Genomic DNA, 26,254 nt, shown 5'->3' on the forward strand with positions numbered 1-26,254 from the left:
ATGCAGGCAAAACACCTAAACACACACAATAAAACAAATCTTAATGGAAAGCCAAAATCTACAATTAGAAACATAAGGGTGTCATGAACACGTTCGGGAGCAATTCGTGGTTCTGTCAGCCAAAGGCACTAAAGCTTGCAGGCTGCTGACTGGTCACGACAGCAATGCCTCTAAGAAATACATTCTCTTGTTTCAGCAGGAGCCAGTGAACGCTGGCCACTGCTCTGAAGACAATAGGTGTCCAGTACCCTGACCGTTTCATCTTCAAAGCTTTGAGATCCAGTCTAGGGCTGTGCGTAGTCCAGTGGTAATGTGGCCACCTAGCATATAAATCAGGAGTTTCATATCTACCTAGCACCGAGGGGAGAGAGGAGGAAGATAATTACGAGTGAAGTTTTTACTTCAGGAAAGCTAAAGGGCTTTATACTCCTTATAAATATAATTTCCTTACCTCCCCGCTTCGTTTCTGTAGTGTAAGGTTATACATCCCGGCTCTGTTGGAATGACACTCACTTTTCTCATTTCAAGATTCTTGAGGCACACATTGTTGAGAAGAAGGTTGGGGTGATTGAGTTACAAGGATCCACAGCAAGCAACTTGACTCCAGCAATAGCTGTTTGAGCAAGAGTGCGGGCTAGAGGGGGAAGGAAGAAGCTTTTGACAGTTCTCTGACAAGATTGTGGGCATGGATGGAGCTCAGGGGGCTTCTTTTGTTGCATTTTGAACAGATTACTTTTGATTGGGGGTACAAGCCCTGTGTGTGGTCTAAGCTCTTTTGTTAATTTAAGTTCATGCTCGTCCTGGCTAGTTTTTTATCAACTTGACACAAGTTGGGAGAGTCATCTGAGAAGGGAAACCACAGTTGAGACGATGCCTCCATGAGATTGGCCTATAGGAAACCTGAGTGGCATTTTCTTAAATAGTGATTGATGTGAGAGGGCCCAGAACATTGTGGAAAGTGCCACTCACTCTTGGGTAGTATAACAAAATAGGCAAAGCAAGCCAGTAAGCAGTGTCCTCCATGGCGTCTGCTTCACCTCCAGCCCTGATTTTCCTCCGTGATAGACTGTTACCTGGAAGGGTAAGTGAAATAAACCCTTTCTTCCCCAAATTGTGTTTGGCCATGGTGGTTTATCACAGCAATGAAAATCTTTTTTTTTTTCTTTTTTTCGGAGCTGGGGACTGAACCCAGGGCCTTGCGCTTGCTAGGCAAGTGCTCTACCACTGAGCTAAATCCCCAACCCCAGCAATGAAAATCTTAACTAAGGCAGGAATTGGTATTGGGTCATAGATCTAACCATGTCTGACCATGTGTTTTAGGGAGGATGGTGGTGACATTTGAACTTTGGACTGGAAAAGCCATTGCGTGCTCACAACTCAGCGGGCTGTTCTAGGGAAGCTTGGGGAAGAAGAATGTTGAGAATCATGCAGGCCATAGATGTCTAGCTCGTGAAGTTTCAGAGAGAAGCAAAGATTCTATCAGGGCCATTATGTGATTTTTTAAAAAAATTTTTAATTAAGAATCTGTTTTTTCCTGGTCACTTAGAACTGAAGAATCCACTGTGGATAACAAGAAATCACAACCCCTAGAGCAAAACCTTTGCTTTGCTGGGTCAATCAATGCTGGTCAGCTGGGGCCGAAGAATCAGCTGTGATTAAGAAGTCACCAGCATCACTGAGGAAAAATCTGGGAAGTATTTCCTCAGTGTCAGCACGTAGAAGTTGTAGTTCAGAGGGGGCCTAGGCTGTAACTTGTGCTCGTCACTGAGCTTGGTGATATGTCGGAGTTTCCCAGGTGGTATTATTTATTCGTTTTGAAGACATGAAGAGTTTATAGCAAGCAGCTATGACTTGGCACCGGAGAGGCCAGGACAAGTGTAATGCTGGATTTACCTGGCAGGAGAGAGAGCCCATAAACTTAGAGACTTTCAAGGACCAGAAGAAAAGCAGGACCACCTTGAAATGTGTGTTCTGGGAGCCTGTGGCCAAGTGCCCACAGTTGTCATCATAAGTGCTGTACAGGCAGACTGCCCATGTGAACACTTACTAACGACATTTAATTTTAAAAGTATTGAATATAAAAGTCTGGCACACCTGTAATATCAGTACTCAGAAGGTGAGGCGGGAAGATTGCTAAGTTTGAGGGCCACGTGAGCTATTCAGGGGTGCCCTTGTCTTAAAAAAAAAAAAACCAAAACCAAACACAGTGACTCACACCTTTAATCCCAGCATTTAGACAGAGGCAGGTGGATCTCTGAGTTCAAGGCCACCCTGGTCTGCAGATTGAGCTCCAGGACAGGTAGGGCTACACAGAGAACCCTGTATCAAAACAAAACAAAACAAACAAAAAAAAAATCAAACTGGTTTTATTCAGTTTAACAAATATTTGCTTAGAACTTGCTCTCCGTATTTGCTTAGTTATTCACCAGAGACCTGTGTGTGTGTGTGATCTTTTAGGGTGCTGGCAGTTCAAACTCAGGTTCATGGTTGCACGGCTAGTACCTCACCCACCGTGTAATTTCCACAGCTCAGTCACACTCTTGGATGCATGCACTTCCTTACCTTTGCTCCCACAGAATTCAATTCATGAATTGGTGAATGGGGTTCGGTGGCACTTACCTTTTGTTCTCAATACTTTCTCAAGTCTGAGAGTTCAAGGGTAGCTTGGACAACACAGGGAAGCTGTTCAAACAATGAACAAGCACTCCTCTGAAACAACCGCCCCCCCAAAATGAACAAAGAATGGTCTGTAGGCAGGCAACTGGGAGCATTGCCCTTAAATGTCTGTTTTATCATTCTGGCTTTTGGGAAAGGCATTCCGTCACTGTCACTGAAAAGAATGCAAACACAAGAGAACCTTTAGACGGAAACCACTTTTAAATTATTGTAATTATTAGAATAGTTTCAGATTTGGATGGAAGGATAAGTACACAGATATGAATGTCTAGATGGAGATGATATACATTTTGAATTACATTTTGTAAAAGTGCATCTCATAAGCATTACTCCTTCGCTCATTTATTTCTAAGTGTTCTTTAATCCAGAAAGAAATGGGAGGGCATGTTACTTATCTTTCTGAGGGTAGCCTTTCTGTGTATCTGCCTGCCTACTTTTTCCAAAGATTTGTTTTTCTTATTTTAAATATGTATATGAGTGCTGAGGCTCTGGAAATGGAGTTATTGGTACCTGCCCTACGTGGGTCCTGGGAACTGAACTCAGATCCCCTGGAAGAGCAGTAAGGGCTTTTTTTTTTTTTTTAAGGTTTTTTTTTTCTTTCTAAATTTATACGAGTACACTGTAGCTGTTTTCAGACACACCAGAAGAAAGCATCCAATCCTATTACAGATGGTTGTGAGCCACCACGTGGTTGCTGGGAATTGAACTCAGGACCTCTGGGAAAGCAATCAGTGCTCTAAACCGCTGAGCCATCTCTCCAGCCCGCAGTAAGGGCTGTTAACCACTGAGCCATGTTCTATTTGGAGACAGGGTCTCCCTAACTTGCTCAGGCTGGCCTTGGGTTGGGATCCTTCTGCCTAACCTTGCAGTTAGTCAAAACAACAGGCCTGCCTGCACCAATAGTTTATTCTTCTTTAACTTTTAATTTCAGTTCACAGTTTTCTGTGTAGAGGTGTCTTAGCGTTCCATTGCTAGAAGAGGCACCATGACCATGGCAGTAATTGGGGCTGGCTTACAGTTTCAGAGGTTTAACCCATTATCATCATCGTGGGGAACATGGCGACATTTAGGCAGATATGGTGCTAGAAAAGTAGCTGAGAATTCTTCATCCCGATTCATAGGCAGAGAGGGACAGAGACAAGGCCTGGTGTGGGCTTTTGAAACCTCTATAAAGTGACACATTTCTTCCATTGAGGCCACAGGTCCTAATGCTTCTAATTCCTTCAAATAGTACCACTCCCTGGTGACTGAGCATTCAAATAAATTAGCTTATGGGTGGAGAGGCAGTCTTATTCAAACTACTGTAAGAGGTCTTTTTTTTTAAAATATCAGTTTTATTTGCTTGTAAACACTATTATTATTATTTATTTACTGTATGTATGTGAGTACACTGTAACTGTCTTCAGACACACTAGAAGAGGACATCGGATCCCATTACAGATGGTTGTGAGCCAACATGTGGTTGCTGGGAATTGAGCTCAGGACCTCTGGAAGAGCAGTCAGTGCTCCTAACCACTAAGCCTTCTCTCTAGCCCATAAGAGGTCTTCTTGTATGTAATATTTTACATTTTTTATTAACTTTATTGTATTGCTCCACTTTTTCTTATATTTATTTTACTTCACAGAACAAAAGAAAACTGCCAAGCTTAGCAACCTTTTTTTTTTTTAATGAAAAAGAAATGGACAACAGAAAAAAAATTGAAGTTTCTGTTGTCTAATCTCCGTCACAGTTCTTGTTTTACTTATTTTCTTCAGGTTTTTATATGCAGCTAAACTGATTTGTGTTCTGTATTTCTTGCAGTTTTCCCTCACCAATTGTTCTTGGAATTGGACAGGTGAGTTGAAAAATACTAAAGTCCTAACTAGCCTTTGGTATACAAGCTATTTTAAGTGCTTTTGTTTAAGACCGTAGTTGGCACACATTGCCTCAACCTATACACACATGCTGCAGTACACCAGTGCCCCTCACAGGTAAATGAGAACCAAAGTTTACCATAACGGTATCGAAGCAGTTCCTAAACTTTTGGATCCTTGTATGAGGATAATTGAGTAAGTTCTAAAATTTACATAGGAGATGAAGACTCTATTTCAAAAGTAATAAGATGGGGGTTTCTGACGTATATATTATGTCCTAGAATAAGATTGTTAAGACTTACTGTCATTGTTTTAAAATTTTGTGTGTGTGTGTGTGTGTGTGTGTGTGTGTGTGTGTGTGTGTGTGTGGTCTGTTCACCTGAGCACAGTTGCCCGTGGAGTTGCCCAGGAGAGGAAATTAGATTGTTTATAACTGGCTACAAGGTGGTTTGCAGCCATGCAACATGGATGGTAAACCAAGTTTGGGTTCTCTGCGTGTTCTTAACTGCTGAGCCAGCTTTCAGGCTCGCAACTAATAGGGTTTAAATGGAACAATTTGGTTGCGCTGGCTAAACTGAAAAGAAAAATCTTTTTAAAGATTTATTTTATTTCTATTTATTTTTGTTTTTCAAGACAAGGCTTTACGCTGTAACTCTGCTTGGTCTGTATAGCCCTGGGTGTCCTGGAACTCTCAGAGATCAGCTTGCCTCTGCCTCCAGAGTGTTGGGATTAAAGGTGTATATCACAACACTTGGCTAAGACTTACTTTTAGTTACGAATGTTTGTGTATGTTTATGTGTGGATATAATAGGTGTGAGTGCAAGTACCCATGAGATGCCAAATCTTTTAAGTTCAGACTCCATTTTAGAGAACCTGACCTAAGTTTAAACTCAGGTAAACTAACAGGCTGGTACCTAACATTAGTCTCCAAGTTGCCCCCCAACAAAACCCGAGCCCAGCTCCAGTCTCTAGGCTAACCACCAACAAGACCAGTGTCTCCAAGGTTATTCCCCCAACAAACCTGTACTTCTAGGCCAGCCCACCTGCTGCCTAATGCCCACCAATGCAGAGGGGAGCAGAAGTTAAGTTTATGATATAACTCCCAGCACTAGTCAATTATGTTAAAGGCTATAGTGGCCTTCCAATTAGATGCTTGCACATTTACCACCCTCCCATCCTCCCACCCTCCCATCCTCCCATCCCCCCATTGCTGCTTTCTATAAAGCCTTGACCCATAGATGTTCAGGGCTCCCCTACCACCAAATCTGTCCTGTGTGATGGGTGGTGCATTGTGGGGGCAATAGAAAAGACCCTGCTGTCAGTTGCATCAGATCGGCTCCTGTCTGTTTTCTTGGGGATCACTACTAACATTTCCCTGGCACAACACCCAAAAGCCAGAAGAAGTCATAGGATTTCCTGGAGCTACAGTTCCAGGGAATTTTAGACCACCAGAAGTGACTTAAACTCAGGTCCTTCAGAAAAGCTGCAAGTTCTCTCAACCACTGAACCATCTCCAGGCTCTAAGAAGAAAAATCTTAATGCCGTTCTTCCCAAAGCAATGCCCTTTCACTTTCCTTGGGGCATTTATATTAGCCTGTATTAGTTGTACAAGGCGACGAGTCTTATACTTTTAGTGTGTTTAATACAGTTTAATCATTTCACTTCCCATCCTCCCTCTCCCTTTCCTCTTTCAGAAAGTCCCGGCCTATTTTCATATCGTAAAGAAGTGCATGCGTGTGGAGTCTGCACCTTCCCACCTCCTTGCCCTCCTCTCTCTGTGTGGCCCCTTGTTGTCCTGGAACTCACTGTGTAGACCAAAGTAGCCTCGAATTCACAGAGATCCACCTGCCTCTGTGTAGGTGTAGGGAGTGTAGTGTTCTCTTTGTAGGACTTGTTTCCTTCCTCCCTGGCCTTTGAAAGGAGAACCTGAGAGACCAAGCTCAGTTTGTAGGAAGTGTGGCCACTCTCTGAGGCACCCTTCCTTTTCTTCATCAGCATTTCTAGAACTCCTGAGGTAATTGATTATACATCTTGCTTGTTCTTCTGATGGGACCCATCCAGTGGTGTGAATTTCAGCTTCCACAAAATCCCTCCCTCCAGCCTGGAAAAGTGGAGTTTTTAGGTTACCTTTTGATAAACATTTGCTTCTGGTTCTGTCAGGGTACCTTGTACTGTCTTTCCAGATGATGTTTTGCTAAGGTTTTTTTCTCCTTTTAGATGACTACCACCATAATGATACTGTATGTGTCCAAGCTAAATAAAATAATCCACTTCCCTGATTTTGACAAGAAAATTCCTGGAAAGGTATGTGTTGAAACACTAATAAATAAAATAAAACAAATCACAACAAACAAACAAAAATAAACAAAGACATAAAAACAAAAGCCGAACGGGATTTAAAAAACTGACCTGCAAGCAGGAGCCTGTTCCAAACTTTGGATTACACTTCTTGCTTACGCTCAGCAGAAAACTATTCTTTTCCTTCTTTGAGATTCACCCTCATTATGTTCCTTAGGTTGGCTTTGAATTAAAAATCCTTCTGCTTCAGCCTCCTCAGTACTGGAAGAGAAAGTTCTTAATTAATATTTTATAAATAACTATTTATATAATGCAGTGAAGATAAAAATATGGCTGGGCTGGGTTTGGGAGGTCAGTCAGTGAGTGCAAGTGTGAGGCCAGAGTTTGGCTACTTTGCATCTATGTAAGCCCTACCTCAGCACACCTTCATTGAAGTAGAAGACAGGAAAAGGTGAATACATGTGCTTAACAACCCAAATATTTGGTTTTTCGGAGCCAGGGTTTGCAAACTCTGTGGCTAAGGGCCAGGTTCTCTCTGTTACTCTACCATAAAAGCAGCCCCGCGTGATATGCAAATGAGTCAGTGCAGTTATGTTACAATAAAACTTTATTTATACAAACAAGGCACAGGCCAGATTTGCCCTGGTTCCTAGTTTATTGTGTATGCTTTCAGATTTCATTTTAGTTTAAACTGATAGAAGCTATTGAGTAAAGAATAGAATATACGGTTTGATATATTGGGTACATGTAGAAATATATGTGGAAGAAGCATTAGAAGATCTGACTTCCTCTTGGGGATATGGAGTGGAAAAGCAGTTTTTATCAGATAGTTGCAGGGAACCTGGCATGATGCAGACATTAAATTCTTAGAGTAATCTTCTGACAGATGATGTGAAATAGCTTACGGCAGTCTTTGGACCGAGAGGTTTAATTGATGTTTCCTAAGGGTGAGGCCCTCGAATGGCTTCTTCATATATATTTAGAGTTGATAATTTTAGGATACTAGGTTAGATACTATGCTGGGAGTAGATGGTTTTTGAAGGGACTAAAAATAGCCCAAGATAGTTTCTTTTGTCTGCAATGTTTTAATTGTCCGTAATCTTGAGGTTTCCCTATTTGGCCTTCTAGAATCTTCAGCACAAGGACAGCTTCTTCTATCTTTCTCTTAACTTCTTCCCTGTTTCCACTCCCTTCTTAGGGAACTTAAGTTCAGCAGTGTGGACTTGAAGTAAGGAGCGTTAATGATACTTTATTAGCCTTGTTTTTTTCTAATGTGGGTTCAAGTTATGCAAAGAAACGTGCTTCCCGACATCTTTTTTTTTAAATATTTTATTTATTTATTATATATGAGTACACCGTAGCTGCATTTAGACACACCAGACAAGGGCATCAGATCTCATTACAGATGGTTGTGAGCCACCATGTGGTTGCTGGGATTTGAACTCAGGACCTTGGGAAGAGCAGTCGGTGCTCTTAACCACTGAGCCATCTGTCCAGCCCGCTTCCCGACATCTTAACTTTTCTGTTTTGTTGTTGTTGTTGTTGTTGTTTTTGGGGTTTTTTTGGTTTTTTTTTTTGTTTTTTACCTTCTTTGCTGTGGGGTGCATGTTGACAGACACAACATCTTTGGTCTCAGTGTAGAGACTTAAGTATTTCATCATGAAGCAAAGTTCTGTGGGCTTCAAGGGGGTGCTCCATTTACTTTTTGCTGTATAACTCAGTGGCTCAAAACAGTAACCTTTTAATAGTCACTCACGGTGATCAAAGGGTCCTGGCAAGGCTTGGTCAAGCAGGCTCTCCTTCCCTGGGGGACAGGAGGAAAACTGTATTAATTAGGGGGCTGGTTTGTGGGGTGAGAACTGGTCACCCATCTGTTTCTTGATGTCTCAGAACACACTCACACGCCATTCATACCCAACATACATACACAGGGAGAATATGAGAATGAAGTTCTAACGGCATCCTTTTCCTTTTATTGAAGCTGTTCCCTCTGCCTCTTCTCTACGTTGGAAACCACATAAGTGGCTTGTCAAGCACAAGTAAATTAAGGTACAGTTCAAGGTGACCACCTCCAGTGGTTCAAACACCCAAGTTTGATTTTCCGAGGTTTTGTTTGTGTGTCGTCCTAGCTTGTTTTCTGTTGTTATCATAAACACCATGGCCCCAAACAGCGTGGGTAGGAAAGGGTCTATTTTAGTTTTCAGGTTACCATTTCTTCAGGGAAGGCAGGGCAGGGACGGAAGAGGAGCCAGTTATTCTGGTAATGCTGCTTATTGGCTTCCTCTGGCTGGGTCAGCTACTTCCTTGGCATAGCACTGACTACACTGGCTTGGGTCCTACTCCATCATTTATCAATCTAGAAAATGCTGCACAGACATGCCCACAGGCCATTGTGATGGGGGTGACTCCTCACTTAAGGTTCCCTCTTCCCAGGTTTGACAGCCGGCTCAGCCATCCCAAGTGTCCCATGGGAAACGGTGATATTTAACAATTTGAGAAAGCATAGTTTTGAGCTTAACTCAAAATGTTTTTAGGAATGTTTAAAGGCTTGTGTATTGTCTCGTGTGGTAGTGCAAACCTTTAATCTCAGCACTTAGGAGGCAAAGGCAGGTGGATCTCTGAATTTGAGGCCAGCCTGGTTTACGTATTGAGTTTTAGGACAGCCAGAGCTACATAGTAAAAGTTTTCTCTCAAAAAACAAGACAAAACTAAAAACTAAAATAATAAACAAATAAAAGCTTATTTTTCTTGATATTCATGTCTTAACATAGAATATGAGGTTCATATCTGTCAGATAGAGATTAATTATCTGGGTGGTTTCATACTAATATGATCATGGTAACTTTGGGTTTTGTCATGGCTTTACAGAACCAGAAATATTCTGTCAGATTTGGTATAGATCATGTTTGGTATATGGAAAAAAATGAAAAAACAGACAATAGTTATAGGTTTGGACTATAAAAAAGGTATAGTCTTTCTTATTTCACCTGTGTTTTCACTGCTTAGGCTATTGTAATTTTATTGAAAGCTACTGCGAAAATTAAAATCACAGTTCAGAAAGACCACACTATCCTACAAAACTACTAACTAGGGGTTGGGGATTTAGCTCAGTAATAGAGCGCTTGCCTAGGAAGCGCAAGGTCCTGGGTTCAGTCCCCAGCTCCGAAAAAATGAACCAAAAAAAAAAAAAAACAAAACAAAACAAAAAAAAAAAAACCAAAAAACTACTAACTAGAAAGTGTGGTCTGAAATGCAAAAATAGGAAAACAAGAGTTGTGCAAAAGTTGACAGATGATCCTGTGCATGTGTGTGTGAGTGTGAATGTACATGTGTATGTGTTTGTCTTTTTGAAGAAAAAAATCTGTATGTGTGTGTGTGCACACGTGTGCACATGCTTGAGTGTGTGTGCATGTGTCTGTCTGCGTGTGTGTGTGTGTGTGTGTGTGTGTGTGTGTGTGTGTGTGTGTGTGTGAGTCCTTTGATCTGGAGAGATGGCTCAGAGGTTAAGAGGTCTAGAGTACAATTCCCAGCAACCACATGGTGGCTCACAACCATTTATACTAGGATCTGATGCCTTCTTCTGGTCTGCAGGTGTACCTGCAGATAGAGCAGTCACATACATAAAATAAATAAATCTTTTCTTTTTTTAAACCACCCAGAATCAGTTTTCTCATTCCACTGATTGTGTCATGGGATTACGCTCAGTATCTGGGCTTAGCAGCTTTACCACCCAAGCTGTCTTCCCTAGTACCCTTACTTTGTTATTTTTAAAAATATATTTTAAAGTGAATTATTTTATTTTTAATTATGCACACATATGTGTGCATATGTGCATGGGTATGTGCATGTAAATGCAAGTACCCAAGAAGGCCAGAAAAGGATGTCAGATCCCCTGGAGCTGGAGTTACAGGTGGTTGTGAGCGTCCATGTGCATGCTGGGAGCTGAAGGTAGTTCCATTATGCATGTTGGAAGCTGAAATTGGGTTGTCTGGAAGAGCAGCAAGTGCTCCTAACCACTGAACCTTCTCTCCAGGCCCTTGACTTTGTTTCAACGTGGTTTTGGCTTTCTTGGTCCCTTGTATTTCTCTCTTAATTTTTGGAGTCAATTTGTCAGTTTCTGCAAAGAGAAAGCCAAGTGAGATCTGATAGAGATTTTGCATTGAATCAGTGGCTTAGGGTTTCCGTTTCTGTGAAGAGACACCAAGACCACGGCAACGCTTATAAAGGACAGCATTTAATTGGGGGCTGGCTTACAGTTCAGAGGTCCAGTCCATTATCATCCTGGCAGGAAACATGGGGTGTGCAGGAAGACACCATGCTGCAGAAGGAGCTGAGAGTTCTGCATCTCTATCCACAGGCAACAGAAGTGACTGTGAGCTACACTGGGCACAGCTTGAGCACACGAGACCTCAAAGCCTGTCCCCACAGTGACACGTTTCCTCCAGCAAGGCCACACCTACTCCAGCCAGGCCCTATCTCCTAGGAGTTCAAACACATGAATGAATCTGTGGGTGGGTGAGGATACATCTGTGCAAGCCACCACAATCAGTTTGCGAACAAAATTATTCAGTCCCTATTTTATGACTTAATATGGTTTAGTTGTTTTTTTTTTTAAAGAATTATTTTTTTTTAATCTATTTGAGTACACAGTAGCTGTCTTCAGGCACTCCAGAAGAGGATATCGGATCCCATTACAGATGGTTGTGAACTACCATGTGGTTGTGGGACTTGAACTCAGGACCTCAAGAAGAGCAGTCAGTGTTCTTAACCGCTGAGCCACCTCTCCAGCCCAATGTGATTTGTTAACTGGAACTATTACAATGAATGTTAACTCATTATATTTAACTTGGAAAATGACCTTAATTAAAAATGTTTACCATGTTTAAGAACAGAAGCAGCAACTGACACTGTGTGTATCTGATGTTAAGGTTGAATCTTTTCTGACAGCTTGCCCATGTTCACCGTGCTCAGGAAATTTACAATTCCACTCACTTTACTCCTGGAGGCCATCATACTTGGGTAAGTCTTTCAGTTTTTGTTTTTTTGTTTTTTTTTTTCATCAAATTTTCCCGAGTACTGTGTTTGTATGGGTGGGGAGTATATTCATATATGTTACATGTGGGTGTGTGAGACTATGTATGTGCATGTAGAAGACATGGGTTGATAGCCTATATTTTTCTCTATTGCTCTCCACTGTTGTTTGAGAGAGGGTCTCTTACTGAACCTGCAGCTCACTGATTGGCTAGACTGGCTGGCAGGCAAGTCTCTGCCTGTCTCTGCCTTGTAGGCTTGTGCTGTGGCCTATATTTTCACTTGAGTTTTAGGGATCTGACCTCAGATCCTCATGCTTGATGCTTGCTGAACAAGACCTGAGCCATCTCCCCAGTCTCTCTGTGTTATTTTTAATCCCACAGATCCTCGCCATGGGGCCGTCTTTCTGAGTAATTGATTTGAGTAGCTACTCGCAGCAACTAACAAAAAAATTATTTCTTCATTTAAAAAAAAAAAAGTCGACTGTTTCCACAGACCCCTATTATCTCAGTGAGGGTTATTTAAATGTTTATTTTATAGCAGACAAATGGCATTGTGGTAGGAAATTATAAAAGAAGTAACAGCCATCCTTAAACAGTTTCCAATCTGTGTGCTGAGCTGGGTGGAATGAATAGTGACAAAGAGGGGGATGGGGAGCAGGCAGAAGAGCAGGGGACAGGGCCCTGATGGGCCATGGCATGATATCAGAATAAATTAAATCTCATAAATGTTGACATAGACTTGTCTTAGGAGAATACTCAGGCCGACCCCTGAAAATGCAAATTTCCATTTTGCCGTAAAGATTTCTAGTTAAAAGTACAATGTTTTAAGCCTTATACTGTGCATCGGGCCCTCTTCTGCATTTTATCCCAGCACCTTTCCAGGGGGAGGAGAAAAATCACTTTATAATTAGGTTAAAGCAACAGCTTAAGAAGTAAGTAAGTGTGTCCCGATTTACATTTCCAGAGCCTTCTCTACATGAACGCGTCGGATGTCGGATATTAGCTACAGAGCCACTGATGTCTGAGGTTTTTTTTTTTTTAATTAACATAATAATATTTCTTCCCTTTCTTTTTTCTTGACTGCAGGAAACAGTATTCGTTGAGCATCATCCTCAGTGTCTTGGCCATCGTTCTTGGGGCTTTCATAGCAGCCGGGTGAGACTTGGCCCTGCCCTGCTGTTCAGTGGCTTCTCTGTGTTTTTTGGCAATAGCAACCCTGTCCTGTTTTCCTCCTCCATCTTTCTGCAGCCGGATTGAGCAGCTGGGAGAGAAATCTGTTGAGTTGGTGGCATCCCCACATGTTCCCATGAGCATCAAAAAAAATAAAAAAATTAAAAAAAATAAAATAAAATAAATGCCATGGGCAGTAAGGGTAGCTGTCAAAAGTGGCCCAACATAGCTTAAAATATTATGACTTTCTTTAAAATTCAATTGTGTGGGTCTTGAGTGTAAATTCTGTAGATGACAGTGTTCTTCTGTTTGCAAGCATCACAGGGTGTTAACAAAATTATCCTCGACAAAAGGCAGTGGCCAGTTTACTTTTGTCATTGAATGGCCTTAGTTTTAAAAATTCTATTTGAGGCGTTCTTAGGCATTTGGTTTAAAATAACAGAGTAGGGTTTGGGTTTAACTCAATGGTAGAATGTGTACTTAGCATACACTAAGATCCATTTTCATTACACAGCACCCAACACACACACACACACACACACACACACACACACACACACACACACACCTACACCTAAAATAAGTCAACAGGGTTTATAAACCCACTTATTGTTTTCTTGGTTGGTTGGTTGGTTTGGGGTTTGTTTGTTTGTTTGTTGTTTGGGATTTTGGTTTTCTTTCGAGACAGGGTTTTTCCTGTGTAACCCTGGCTGTCCTGGAACTCATTATGTTCCTTCCAAGTTTATTCAAGTCTATCAAGTTCATTCAGGTCCAGGCTGGCCTTGAACTAAGGCCTTTGCCTCCCAAGTGCTGGGATTAAAGACATGCACCAATGCCACAGGGCCAGTTATTGTTGCTGATAACTGGCGTGTGGTCATTACATACGCTGCTATGTTCCAGGACAGGCCAAGGCTAACTACTAGTTCAGACTTCTTCCCTTCGCTATTAATATGTAGAAGCAGGGCAGGGGAAATGACTCTGTCTGTCCTTCTATGTATATGCATGTAATCCCCACATCCATGTCTGAAAAAAAAAAAAGCCAGGAGTAGTAGCACATACCCAGGACCTTGGCACGGGCATGTCTCTGAGACTCACTTGGCCAGCTAGTATACCCAAAATGGGGAGCATCAGATTCAGTCGAGAGACTCAGTTTCAAAAAATAAGATGGGGAGTGACCGAGGAAGACACATGAGTGACATAACCCTCTGGCCTGCACACGTACTAGTGTACAGGTGTGTGTACACACAAACATGTCTAAGTCTTTGGTGAGGAGTGGCCAGTGTAGAACCTGAGTGAACTCAATTAATTTTGATGATTGATGATTGTTTCTAAAGTCATATTGCTTTCCCTGGAGCCAGCTTGGAATGGCAATCCTGTCCTAGCTGGTCCATCTGGAGTCATCTGTCACCAGTATCTTAATCGTAATTATCAGCCAACCATCACTATTGTTCAACATCCTGTTTCCGGGCCCCGAGCAAGCCCAGTTGTTGTTCCATGTGTCCTATTTAAGATGCCTCTTGTTCATTCCCTTCCAGAGATAACTTCCTGTCTATCTAAGTCAGCCAACCCCTGTGCAAACAGTTGTTGATCAGACTGAGTTGGATGAGCCAGGCTCACCTGCCGTAATAAACAGGTCCCGTGTTTCACTTGTTTCTATACATCAGATATGCCCTACCTTGACTGTGAACCCAGAGCAGTCAGTGTGGGTTCTGTTTCCTGTTTACTGAGGGTCCCTACCTCAGACAGGGCTTCCTTGGTGATCCAGGAAGGAACAGGAGTTATGGGGAATTCTGCACAGGTTCATAAGACTTTTGCCCATAAGTGATGTGTGCTTCCTTTCTTATATTTTATTCATCTAAGGAAGCCACATGGCTGAAAATGTTAGATTATTTAGGAATGGCCCCAGTGACAGTCCCTCTGCTGACCCTGCGTATGCTCTACTTTGCCTGGTATCGTATTCCTCATACACTTTGTTCTCACTACTACTCCAGTGAATGATGGGTAAGAATGGGGTGGGCCAGCTTCAGGGATTACCCATTCTCTGTTGGGCATTCTTGGACATGGAGGAGACAGGATTATGGATCTAAAGCTCTCCCAGGAAGTGCCTTTTCCTCATACCTCCAAAACCTTGGTCTTCTCTGCTTATTCAAAATTAGAAAAGTTTGTTTCACTAAGACTTTTTGTGTGTATATGCTGTGCTCACATGTATGGGCATGTGTGTGTGTGTGTGTGTGTGTGTGTGTGTGCACTTGTGTGTGTGCACTTGTGTTTGCAGAGGACAGAGGTCAACATCATTCCTTAGGAGCTGTCCGTTTGCTTCCTTTAAAAAAAATTTTTTTGGGGGGTTGGGGATTTAGCTCAGTGATAGAGTGCTTGCCTAGGAAGCGCAAGGCCCTGGGTTCGGTCCCCAGCTCCGAAAAAAAGAACCCCAAAAAAATTTTTTTTTAATTTTTAATTGATTTTTTTGTGTGAATTACATATCATGTACCCCAATTCCACCCATTTCCCAGTCCTTCCATCTCTGCCCTCCATCCTTGTAACCTCCCCCATCAAAAGAAAAAAAAATCTTCCCAGGGAAGCTGTGGTATGTTATGGTATGTCACACAGTATACCCTTTTGTTCAAACAGCTTGCCCATTTTGTTTACTGAGACGGTTTTTTTGTTTGCTGATTCAGCTTAGACTGACTGACGACTGGACCCCAGGGATCTACCTGTCTCCCTTTCTCAGCTCTAGGATTAAAAATGTCACCATGTCTAGGTTTCTAATGTGGATTCTGAGGATTGAATTCAGGACCTTGCGTTTGTGTGACAAACACTTTATCAACAGAACTAACTACCTGTCCGGCCTCCAAAGAAAAACTATAGACAAGTTGAATTTAACACTTCTGTTGCTCAAAGGAATCATTCGCAAATTCAGACTTAGCTCCCTCCAGCAATTCCTGCAGGCAGCATTTATGAACGAGAAGCAAAATTAGGTAGATGGGTTTAGCCAGAACTCGCTGCTTTGGCATCAGGGCTGTTCTGAACTCAAAGGTTCATTGAGAACCAAGAGATATGAGGAGGCTCTGCTCTACCCTTTGTGCCTGACAGCTAGGTTTAGCCTCCCTTTGTAGAACTGGCCCTCTCCTGGACTAACAAAAGGAGCCACATCTACTGCTGAACACAGACAGACAGACAGTTGGCACTCAGATGAGCCTGCGTAATTCAACTCTAAAATAACCTTTCCCTGCCACTGCTTCCTCCTGTGTTTCCTGCTAGGTCCCAGTCTGTCTTTGGCACTGAAAGCTTTGCTAATACAGTTCAGAAATCTCTGTATCCAACTGTTTTGAGTTTCATTCTTGTGTGGATTCCTGTGCAGGGAAAATACTAACACGATTTGTATTCCTTTGTACTTGTCTGTTAAATCATCAGTCCCCAGCCAGCGAGGAGCAGTGTTACCTGCCTGTGGTGTTATGTACTACAAAGGGGGAATTGTCTGAGCTGCAGACCCTCTTGGGTAAATGTCGTAAAATCCCGTCTCAGGGAACCACCAAGTAACCAGCTAGTTAGCTAACTGACTAAATTCGCAAGCTCCAGGTACTCCTCCTAAGAGGGTGTATGGAAGGTTTGCCTTCTGACAATTTATATTATGGGGACGTGTGAGTGGACAAGTCACATCTCGTGACATGGTTGTCTGCCACATCCACGTGTCATTTCTCTTCGATGTTTTTATGCTGGCGCTACTTATTTAGGAGGGAGATTGCGGAGGTGCTCAGAATCCTGGAAGGAAGGGGTCTTAGGAGGCTTACACAGGCACATAGGGTGTGCTTCACCCTTTGACAGACAGGGAACTGTCTGGGCACCAGATGGAGATGTCACTCTCAGGCTGTCCCCTGGGGAATGACCCTGCTTATAATAAGCAGGGCTAGTGGTGTGTGGGCAAATGGTGGTCTCAGGACAGCCACGGCTCACTAATTATTGTGCCAACCTATCAGTTAACCCGCAAAGGGTCTGTAGTTAAAGCTAGACAGTTCAGGTCCCCAGATCTTAAGCTAAGTGTAATTAAATGGAGGTCGCCTGACCAGCTGTCTTGTTCTCATCTGGGAGGAACCAGAGGAGTTAATGACTCACTGCTAGTAGGGGAATAGTTTGCTTCAGAAAAGATGATACTAGCACTGCACACAGATCTGACCAGGCCACAGACAAGCAAGGATGCTCTGAGGCCAGCTGGAGAGTGCCTTTATTAACACCTCCCCTTCCTGTTCTCCCTGCCAGCTCTGACCTCACATTCAACTGGGAAGGCTACGTTTTTGTATTCTTGAATGACATCTTCACCGCAGCAAACGGAGTTTATACCAAACAGAAGATGGACCCGAAGGTAGTGGACCTTCTTCCCTCCTGCAGCATTAGCCTGTGCCGTCTGGCTCCTGGAACGGCATGAAAAATGACAGTGAGCATGTTCAGTGGGCATGCAACTCGATGCGTGCTCTGTGATCTAGAAACTGCTGCTTTCTTCTTAATTATCTTGTCTGTATAAGACCTTCTTGCAAGAGTTTGGTTGAAAAATTAGAGAGGGAGGAAAAGATGTCACTGTTTTAGATGTGAATTCAGAATATATATATATACATATATATTTGCTTTTCAAAACATACATGAATATATATGTACACGTGTATATGTGTATACGTAGAGGTATATTTATATACATTTTGAAAAGCAAATTCATTTTTTTTTAAAAGCAGCATCATTAACGACCATGACAGATTCAGAAGGAAGTGTAGAGGGTCATGATATTAACTCTGAGAGCATTTAGTCTATGCCGTAGGTTTCTAGCTGTAAGCTTCGGTAACTCATAGGCCATTATGCCTTTAAACCTTCATTTCTCCAAGCCTGTTTCCTCACGAGGTGAGGTGGCTGATGGTCATTTGTCATGTCCTCCCGTACTAACCATCTCTTCAGATTGCAAGCTGTTGGGCCTGCCTGTCGTGCTGCCCCAGCCTTCACCCAGCCCCAGCTGTGACCGGAAGCTGTCTGGGGTGAGCCAGCATATGGGTCTTTGTTCTGGGCTCTTTGTGCTTTGTGAGGGAGTTCTCCCTGACTGATGGGTGCTTTTCTGTGAGCTATTTTTAAAATCTGTATGCCCATTTGTTTCTTTGAATGGTGACAGTTTTACAAAAACAGGTTCACCGCCTTCCTGAATACAATATGTCACCTCCTCCTTTTTTTTTTTTTTAGGAGATGTGGGTGGCCACTTTAGTGAAAGCAAACACACGGTAGGCTGCTATTCTTTAATGGATGGAGCAGATGTTTTAAAAGAATTGGTTAACATTTTAAATTTCCATTATCTCATTTCAGATTTGCTACTCTGAATAACGTGCTTACGAGTGGAGTGTCAGGGATGGGTGGTGCCCCAAGCCCTCTATTTTCATCCATTGTACATGTGCTTGTTGGTGTAGAACAAACATTTATTCTGAAGTTACAACACAGTGCAATGGTCCATTTTACAACAGACCTGGGCCAAAAGTCTTACAGGACATTGCCAGCCTTTTACACATTCTAATTATGCATAAATAGAGAAATCGGCCCAGGAGACAACGATACCTTTTAGCAACTGAATGCGATTTTCTTATTCCCACAGGAGTTGGGGAAGTACGGAGTGCTTTTCTACAATGCCTGCTTCATGCTCATCCCAACTGTCATTATTAGCGTCTCTACTGGAGACTTTCAGCAGGTAAATATGGCCCGTGTCATGAACATGGTTAAGGTCGGCGAGGCTGAGCTAGGATGTGCTAGGGTGAGTGTTCAATGCAACGTCAGCTTCATTGTATTTTTTACTCTGTGGGTAAGTCGAGAGTTAGCCCCATTGTTAGTGGAGATATGATTCATTAAATTCTCATATTCTAGGAGAATTTTGCCTCCTGATGTGGTGCCAGACGGATCACCCACTGTTTGCCCTCTCTGACCGCTTCAATTCATACTCTGGAGATTTGGGCGAGCTCTTTGAATTGAGTAATTGCCAGGCACTGAAATTGCAGATGGACTGGAGAACTTTGTAGAATTATTATTAGGAAAAAATATAACTAGAAAAATACATTTAAGATCTACGAGCAGTATCTAGGGCACACCATGTACACCAGTGGTCGGACATTGGCTGGCATGCACAGGACTGAGGGTTTGATCCTCGGTGTCACAAAGGGAGGGGGAATGGAGATATATTTTTTTCCTCTAAAATGATAAAGTACAAAAGCTAAAATGTTCAAAATGCAACTCATTTGGGCTGCAGAGATGTTTACCTGTTGCCAAGCTTGACGACCTAAGTTCTAGCCCCAGGACCCATGTTACATATGGAGAGAGCCGACTCGGGCAAATTGTCTTCAGAATGCCATGCGTGTGCTGTGCCTAAGCCACATACCCATACCATGCACACACATATACATGTAATAGAAGAACCTAAAGATAAAATATGAGTACACCCTTAAAGTACTGGATGACAAGAGATGACCAGAGATGTAAGGTGTACACTGTAATTAGTAATGAAAAGGAGAGAGGCCCTACCAGGAAAAAGTGATCTGTTTTCACCCCATAACTGTTCAAACTGTTCACTGAATTATTCCAAGGTCTTTTAGCTGGTTGCTTGGGGCCTTGACTGAGTCCATTTTAGATTATGAACTAAAGAAAGGAGTTTGTGTACATCTGTGTAAAGTTCGAGTTGAAAGCAGATAGATGACATGGAGTGAACTCTTCACTCTCTGTCACTGGAGGGAGTATGGATGGGATGATGGGGAGAGATGGAAAGGCCAAAGTTTTTGGTGACTCACTACTCAGGGAAGTCAGTCCTACACTTCAGACTTACATAGTCAGTGGATTATTAACTGTGCTTTTATTCTGCCTCTGGGAAATGAAATCAGAGAAAATGGCCCTTCTGTTAACAAACCTCAGGTCCTTGGGATACTCATTTGACTCTCCCTACAGTAGGTTCAAAATACATGTAGTGGGTTGCAACTGAGGGAGAGGGGTTTTATAAAATTGATTTTCTTTTCAGATTGAAAACCTCCCCGGAGTACAAAAGATTCATAATACAGCATGCTTTGTAGATTCTGTTTCTTAAAATGTTTAAGATTCATTCTTAAAGATAGAAAACTAACATTGATTAAAGTGTGGGCTGGTGAAGAAATATTACTAAATAACCCTTCCTGGGTTTATGGTGTCCAGAGTAAATAATTTTTATTTATTGCTTATATAAATACTTCTAGCTCTTGGTTTTTAATTTATTACGATTTATTTAGTTTTTTAATTATTTGCGTGTGTGTGTGTGTGTGTATGTGTAAGGGTGCACTCTGACATGTGCACATAGGGAATCAGAAGTACTCTATAAGTAACAATAAAATCTTTTTATGATGGAAACTTTCAAATAAAGGTTTGAAAAGTAGTATAATAATCGCTTATGTAAATAATTATTGATATTTAATGCATGTCTCTTTGATAGAAGTGTATAATTATTGTTAATACATCAATGGCACAAAAGGTGGTAGGTTGTGCCAACTGGATTTAAATGGAACTGTCACTCACTGCACGATGGGTCTTTTCTTGTCATCACAGGCCACTGAATTCAGCCACTGGAAGAATGTTTTGTTTATCGTACAGTTTCTTCTTTCCTGTCTTTTGGGGTAAGAGACTGTATATAAGCGGAGAAGTTGGTTGATGGTATTTCTTGACAAGTCAGATCTAATTTGTCTGTCATCTGTTTGTCCTGCCAGAATCCTCTTTCCTGTGTTTCTCCTGACTTTCTCTAGACAGGGCCCCCAACCCCTACACTCCCAACGTAACCTGCCAGCTCTGCATTTGCAGGTTTTGTCTGTGCTGGAAGCACAGACAGAGAGAGTGCTGGGTCCCCTGGAACTGGAGTTACAGGTAGTACAAGTCATCATGTGGGTGGTGAGGACCCAATCCAGGTCCTCTGCAAGAGCAGTGGGCGCTCTTAACACTTGGAGCTGTCTCTCTAGTCTCATTACCTCTTTCTTTAGCTTTATTGGATTTAATAGTTATTCTGGTGATGGTGTTCTTAATTTAATTTATTATTATTACTCTGTCTCTCTGTGTCTGTCTATCTGTCTCTCCCCCCCTCCGTGCGTGTGTGTCTGTCTGTCTGTCTACCCATGTGTGGAAGTTCGATCTTGGATTTGACACTCAACTAGCTCAGGGTTTGTGGATAAGCTGCTTAGCCTCTCTGAGCCTCATGAGTTCAAGAATCAGATTCATAGGGTTGGGGATTTAGCTCAGTAGTAGAGCACTTGCCTAGCAAGCACAAGGTCCTGGGTTCGGTCCCCAGCTCCAAAAAAAAAAGAAAAAAAAAAAAAGAATCAGATTCATGAGGCCAGGATATGCATACTGGAGGATTTAATCCCAAAGTGGACTTGGGACGTAATAAACATGTAGAAAGGGGACAGAAAGGAATGCCACGCCGTGCACTGCAGACCATGCCTGCAGTCCCATCACCCAAGAGGTTGAGGCAGGAGATTCCTAAAGTTTACAGCCAGACTGAGTTAGAAGGAAGAGGAGGAAGAAACAAAAAGAGAAAAAGAAATGCTCTCGTGGTTGCTGATATCTCCTTCTTGGTTTTGTTTTGGCATTTGGAGAGAGGGTCTCATGCATCCCAGGCTTGAGTTCCAGTTGTCCTGACTCCCATCTCCCACGTGCTGGGCCCACAGGTTCACGCTGCCACGCTGAGCGGATGCTACCTGCCTCTCCTCTTGAGCTCTGTTGAGCTCTGCTGTCTGCTTTCTTTTCACAGCCTTGTCAGTAGTTTTTCTTCTCTACGGGCTTTGCCTTCTGTTATTAAGTTTCAATTCCAAAGCCATGTTAGAAAGAAAACTCCAGCTTTGGCATGGTGGACTTCTCAACGTTCTGCTCCCTTGAGGGTTGTGACACAACACAACCAGCTGGTTTGCTTCCCCACAGCCTTAGAAGTCACTGTTAGGGACAACTGGCCACCAGCTTGAGTTGCCCACTCAGCAGGCAGCTCAAGGTTAATGTCAGGTGCTTCCCAAGGCAGGACCCAGACAGCCAGCTGAAGCCGGCTTTCTTAATGTCACCACTTGTAAGTTTGTATCAACCTTTTCCCCCCCTCAACCACTAGACCCTTATTGAATTTGTCGAAATCATAATCTTAAAATACTCTCTTTAAATTTTTTCTTTACAATTTTTCTTTCTTTTTTTTTTTTTTTTTTTGGAGCTGGGGACCGAACCCAGGGCCTTGCGCTTGCTAGGCAAGTGCTCTACCACTGAGCTAAATCCCCAACCCCACAATTTTTCTTAACATTTATTCCTGTGTGTATGTGTGTGTGTGCACGCACACACATATGTGCATGCCGCCTTAGTGTGCATGTGGCATTTGTTCTCTTCTTCTACCATAATGATCCCAGGTATTGAACGCAGGTCGTCAGGCTTGGAGGCAAGGGCCTTTATCTGCTGAGCTGCCTTACTGGATTTTACTTTCAGTTTTAATAAGCTTATTACAAAACCAATACTATGTTGAAAGGGCAGGTGTTTAATTTCCTTTTGAGATATGGTGAGGTTAGACTAATCTTCTGGAATCCTAAATGTGTGATTAAGGGTTTGCAAACAGGTCGTGGGGACCGAGCGCTTCAGGAAGATGGGATAGACAGCGGACGCATGCAAAGTAAAATGCAGACTGAGCTGCAGGCTGGCAGCCTCGACTTGAAAAAGGCCGCCATGCTAAGAGAGCTCAGGTTCTAGTTCATTCCTTTAGCAGCTGGCACCAGGTTCCTGTTGTTTAAGCCGATTATCCTAATCTGTTTCTAACCTGACCCAGAACCTTTGATCTCTCCGAGGAAGCAATGTTCTCCTTATTAGAAACACGAAGGTATCTGACTTCCTTACTTAGGGTATCAAGAGTTGTTTTGCTCCCCCACCTCTCTCTCTCTCTCTCTCTCTCTCTCTCTCTCTCTCTCTCTCTCTCTCTCTTTCGTGTGTGTGTGTGTGTGTGTGTGTGTGTGTGTGTGTGTGTGTGTAGCTTAAATGTTTGAAGGTCCAGAAACAACCTTGTTTTTAGACACAGGGTAGTTGTGACCCGGAAGTTGCCAACTCAGGTTGGCTGGGCATCCAGCATCCAACCCTAGGGATGCACCCGCCTCCCAGAGGTGAGATTATAAGTACACTACCATGCCCAACTCCTCCTTCCCTCCCCGCTACATGAACTGCAAAGATTGAACTCAGGTCCTCGAGCACTGTACCAATTGTATCTCCAGGACTTCCAGAGCATTGGCTAAAATCAGGTTCTTGAGACCCCCTTCCTTGGGGCCAAGCCATTTGCTAGAGCATCTTGCAAAACTTGCAGACAAATACTAGACACCCTGAGGTTTGTTATAAAGGATAGTTATAAGGATGCAGATGAGCAGCCAGAGGAAAAAATTCAGAGAGTCTTGCGGGGGTGGGGGGATGAACAGTGGAGGTGGGGGGCATTGCTCACCCAGTGAACAGCAAGTTCATTCTCGTTTCCCTTTTTGTAAACCGGGTGGTGCTCAGTTGTCATGGCATAGATGTGATTGATGTGTGGACTGTGGTGGTGGAAATGCAATTGGACAGACAAGAGTGTGGTCTGTTGATAAACAGTGGGGAAGCCTGGAAAACCTTTCTGTTTAGATGCTTCCTGGTCTCTCTCTCTCTCTCTCTCTCTCTCTCTCTCTCTCTCTCTCTCTCTCTCTCTGTAGCTTACTTTCCTCAAGATGTTTCTGTCTCTCAGAAACAGGGCTCTTATGATCGTTTACAAGATAAGTCGGAGAGTTTCTTTATGGCCAGCTCCAAGTCAGTAGGGAGAGAAAGATGAAGAGATATACTGCCAAGGAGGAGATTCTGGTTCCTGTGACCTTACCTGTGTCTGTGACTCTGAGCTTGGAATCAGAGGCGACACACGCGTGGTACCGATATTGGCTACTTTTATCCTCGCTGTGACAAAGCCACTTAGGAATTCACTTTTGCTCACGGAGAGTACAGTCCACTTGGCAGGGAAGGTGACAGAAGAAAGGCAGCCGACACTTTGCATCTGTAGTGAAGCAGAGGGTGATGCCCACCTCATTGCTCCTTTTTATTCAGTCTGAGACCAAAGCCCGTGAGATTGCGCTGCCCGTGTTCGTGTGGGTCTTCCCTCTTCATTCAAAAATTTCTGGAGCCTCCCTACCAGCCATGGCCAGTAGTGTTTTTCCATGATGATCCTAAGTTTAGTCATGTTGACAAGACTGACTGCCACCGTACCATTACATTCAATGGCAGATGTGTAAATTGGTTTTTGTTGTCTAAAGGTGGGTACTGCACTCCTGTATGTGCTGGCATGTGTTGGATGGAACTCAAAAGTAAGTAAATAAATAAATGCAGAGACCAAGTGGTGGCATTTCCCATGTGTGGGGAATAGTTTTTATGTCAACTCAACACAAGCTAAAGTTATCTGAACGGAGGGTATCTCAACTGAGGAAATGCTTACGTAAGATCCAGCTGTAGGGCATTTTCTTAATTAGTGATTGATGTGGGAGGGCCCAGCCTATTATGGGCAGGGCCGTTCCAGGGCTGGTGTCTTGAGTTATATAAGAAAGCAGACTGAGCAAGCCATGGGGAGCAAGCCAGTAAGCAGCACCCCTCCATGGCTTCTGCATCAGCTCCTGCCTCCAGGTTCCTGCCCTGTTCAGGTTCTTGTCCTGACTTCCTTCCATGATGAAGAAGTGAGTGCTGTGGAGGTGTAAACTGAATAAATCTTTCCTTCCCCAGTTTCTTTGGTCATGGTGTTTCATCACAGAAATAGTAACCCTACGTAAGACTCCATGGAATTAATGGAGGCTCTTTTAGATCAATGTCTTGGTCTTATCTGATACCCTTTATAAGTAATTATAAATGTTTCTTTCAAAATAACTTGTATGTGTGTGTGTGTGTGTGTGTGTGTGTGTCCATGTGTGTAGAGTATGCACATGTGTGTATATCATGTATCTCACCTGTCAATCTCCACCTTGCTTTTTGACATACGGTCTCCCATTGAACCAAGAGCTCTCTGATTTGGCTAGACTGAGTGGCTGGCAAACCCAAAGACCCTAAGTTATCTTTCCATCTCCTAGTCCTGGGACTAGGAGTGCACCATCCAACCTGGCTTTTTTTTTTTTTTTTAAAACGTGTGTGCTTGAGATCTAAAATCTAGTCCTCATCCTTGCCTAGCAAGCACATTACAATTTTTATTTTATCCCTCTCTGAGGACATCTAGTGGGCATATTGAGAAGTGCAGCCTCTCTATCTATGCTGTGTTACAGGACTGGGGCTCATTCCTAGCAACTCGTTTGTTACCCAGGATCCCCATACTCCTGGCAGATGGTACTGAGATCTTGGGGTCCTAGTTACTGAATCTGCAGGCAGGCCAAAGTGTTTTACAGCATGGCCTGACTAGAACATGGGGTTGGTACTTTTTCAGGAGAAATAAAGAATATCCATGCCTGTCCTTGTGGAAGTCTGAGCTTAAGTTTGGAAGCCACAGGATATAGCCTAGCTTGTGGTTTCCTGGGCTCCACAGATGTATTCTGGGTACTCTGAGCTCCTCCCAGTTAGGTAGTGTGGGTCATCTCCTCAGATCACCAAGGTCAGGCAGAGCTGCACTTGGTGACAGGCCGAGTTTTAAAAGCTCATTAATTTTATGCCTGGATAATATTATTAATTGAGTTCATAAAAATGATAACAATTGAAGGCACGCATGCATACACATTATATATGTGGAGTGTGGGTGGTCTCATGTGACCCGGGCTGGCCTTGATGTAACCAAGGCTACCCTTTAACTCTCGAGCCTCCCTCCTGCCTCCCGTATTAAGATGTTGATGGGCGTACAGCACCACGTGGGGTCCTAGAAACAGACTTTTCTGAAGTGCCCAATACTTCAGCATCTAGATACTAGGACCACATTCACAAATCTAGTAACATTTCTGTAAAAACAAGGGCATTTGGCAGGCATAGAGTCGAGTGCATGTCTTTAATCTAAGACCTTGAAAGCACAGGCAAGTATTTCTCTCTGAAGTGGAGGCCAGCCTAGGCTACATAGAGAAATCCACCTTCAAACAAATCTGAAAACAAGCAGATCTCAAAGTAAAACAAATAAATGTAGTGCGTTACCAAAAACAAAGACAGAAGACTCCCCAACAAAACGGAAGCCTCGTGAAGATAGAAAGTGGATAACTGGAGAGGGGGCCAGCGGGAACCGG

General features: G+C 42.9%; 1 protein-coding gene across 9 annotated transcripts in view; it reads left to right on the forward strand.

Moving 5' to 3' along the window:
- Slc35d2 (solute carrier family 35 member D2) overlaps positions 1 to 26,254 on the forward strand; it is a 31,561-nt gene that overhangs the window by 2,274 nt on the left and 3,033 nt on the right. For 3 of the 9 annotated variants that reach the window (NM_001106098.2, XM_087589930.1, XM_087589935.1), the window contains exons 2-9: positions 4,478 to 4,511; positions 6,748 to 6,834; positions 8,810 to 8,877; positions 11,776 to 11,847; positions 12,948 to 13,016; positions 17,286 to 17,388; positions 18,649 to 18,741; positions 20,610 to 20,677. In NM_001106098.2, coding sequence (NP_001099568.2) covers positions 4,478 to 4,511; positions 6,748 to 6,834; positions 8,810 to 8,877; positions 11,776 to 11,847; positions 12,948 to 13,016; positions 17,286 to 17,388; positions 18,649 to 18,741; positions 20,610 to 20,677 — 594 coding nt within the window. Of the gene's footprint in view, positions 1 to 1,546; positions 4,512 to 6,747; positions 6,835 to 8,809; positions 8,878 to 11,775; positions 11,848 to 12,947; positions 13,017 to 17,285; positions 17,389 to 18,245; positions 18,284 to 18,648; positions 18,742 to 20,609; positions 20,678 to 26,254 lie in introns of all 9 variants that reach the window. The other 6 variants (XR_015640648.1, XR_015640649.1, XM_087589933.1 and 3 more) reach the window with 4 other exon arrangements.

Source organism: Rattus norvegicus, chromosome 17 (assembly GCF_021556685.1).
Source record: "Rattus norvegicus strain SHRSP/BbbUtx chromosome 17, alternate assembly SHRSP_T2T, whole genome shotgun sequence".
In the NCBI taxonomy this organism is placed as follows: domain Eukaryota; kingdom Metazoa; phylum Chordata; class Mammalia; order Rodentia; family Muridae; genus Rattus; species Rattus norvegicus.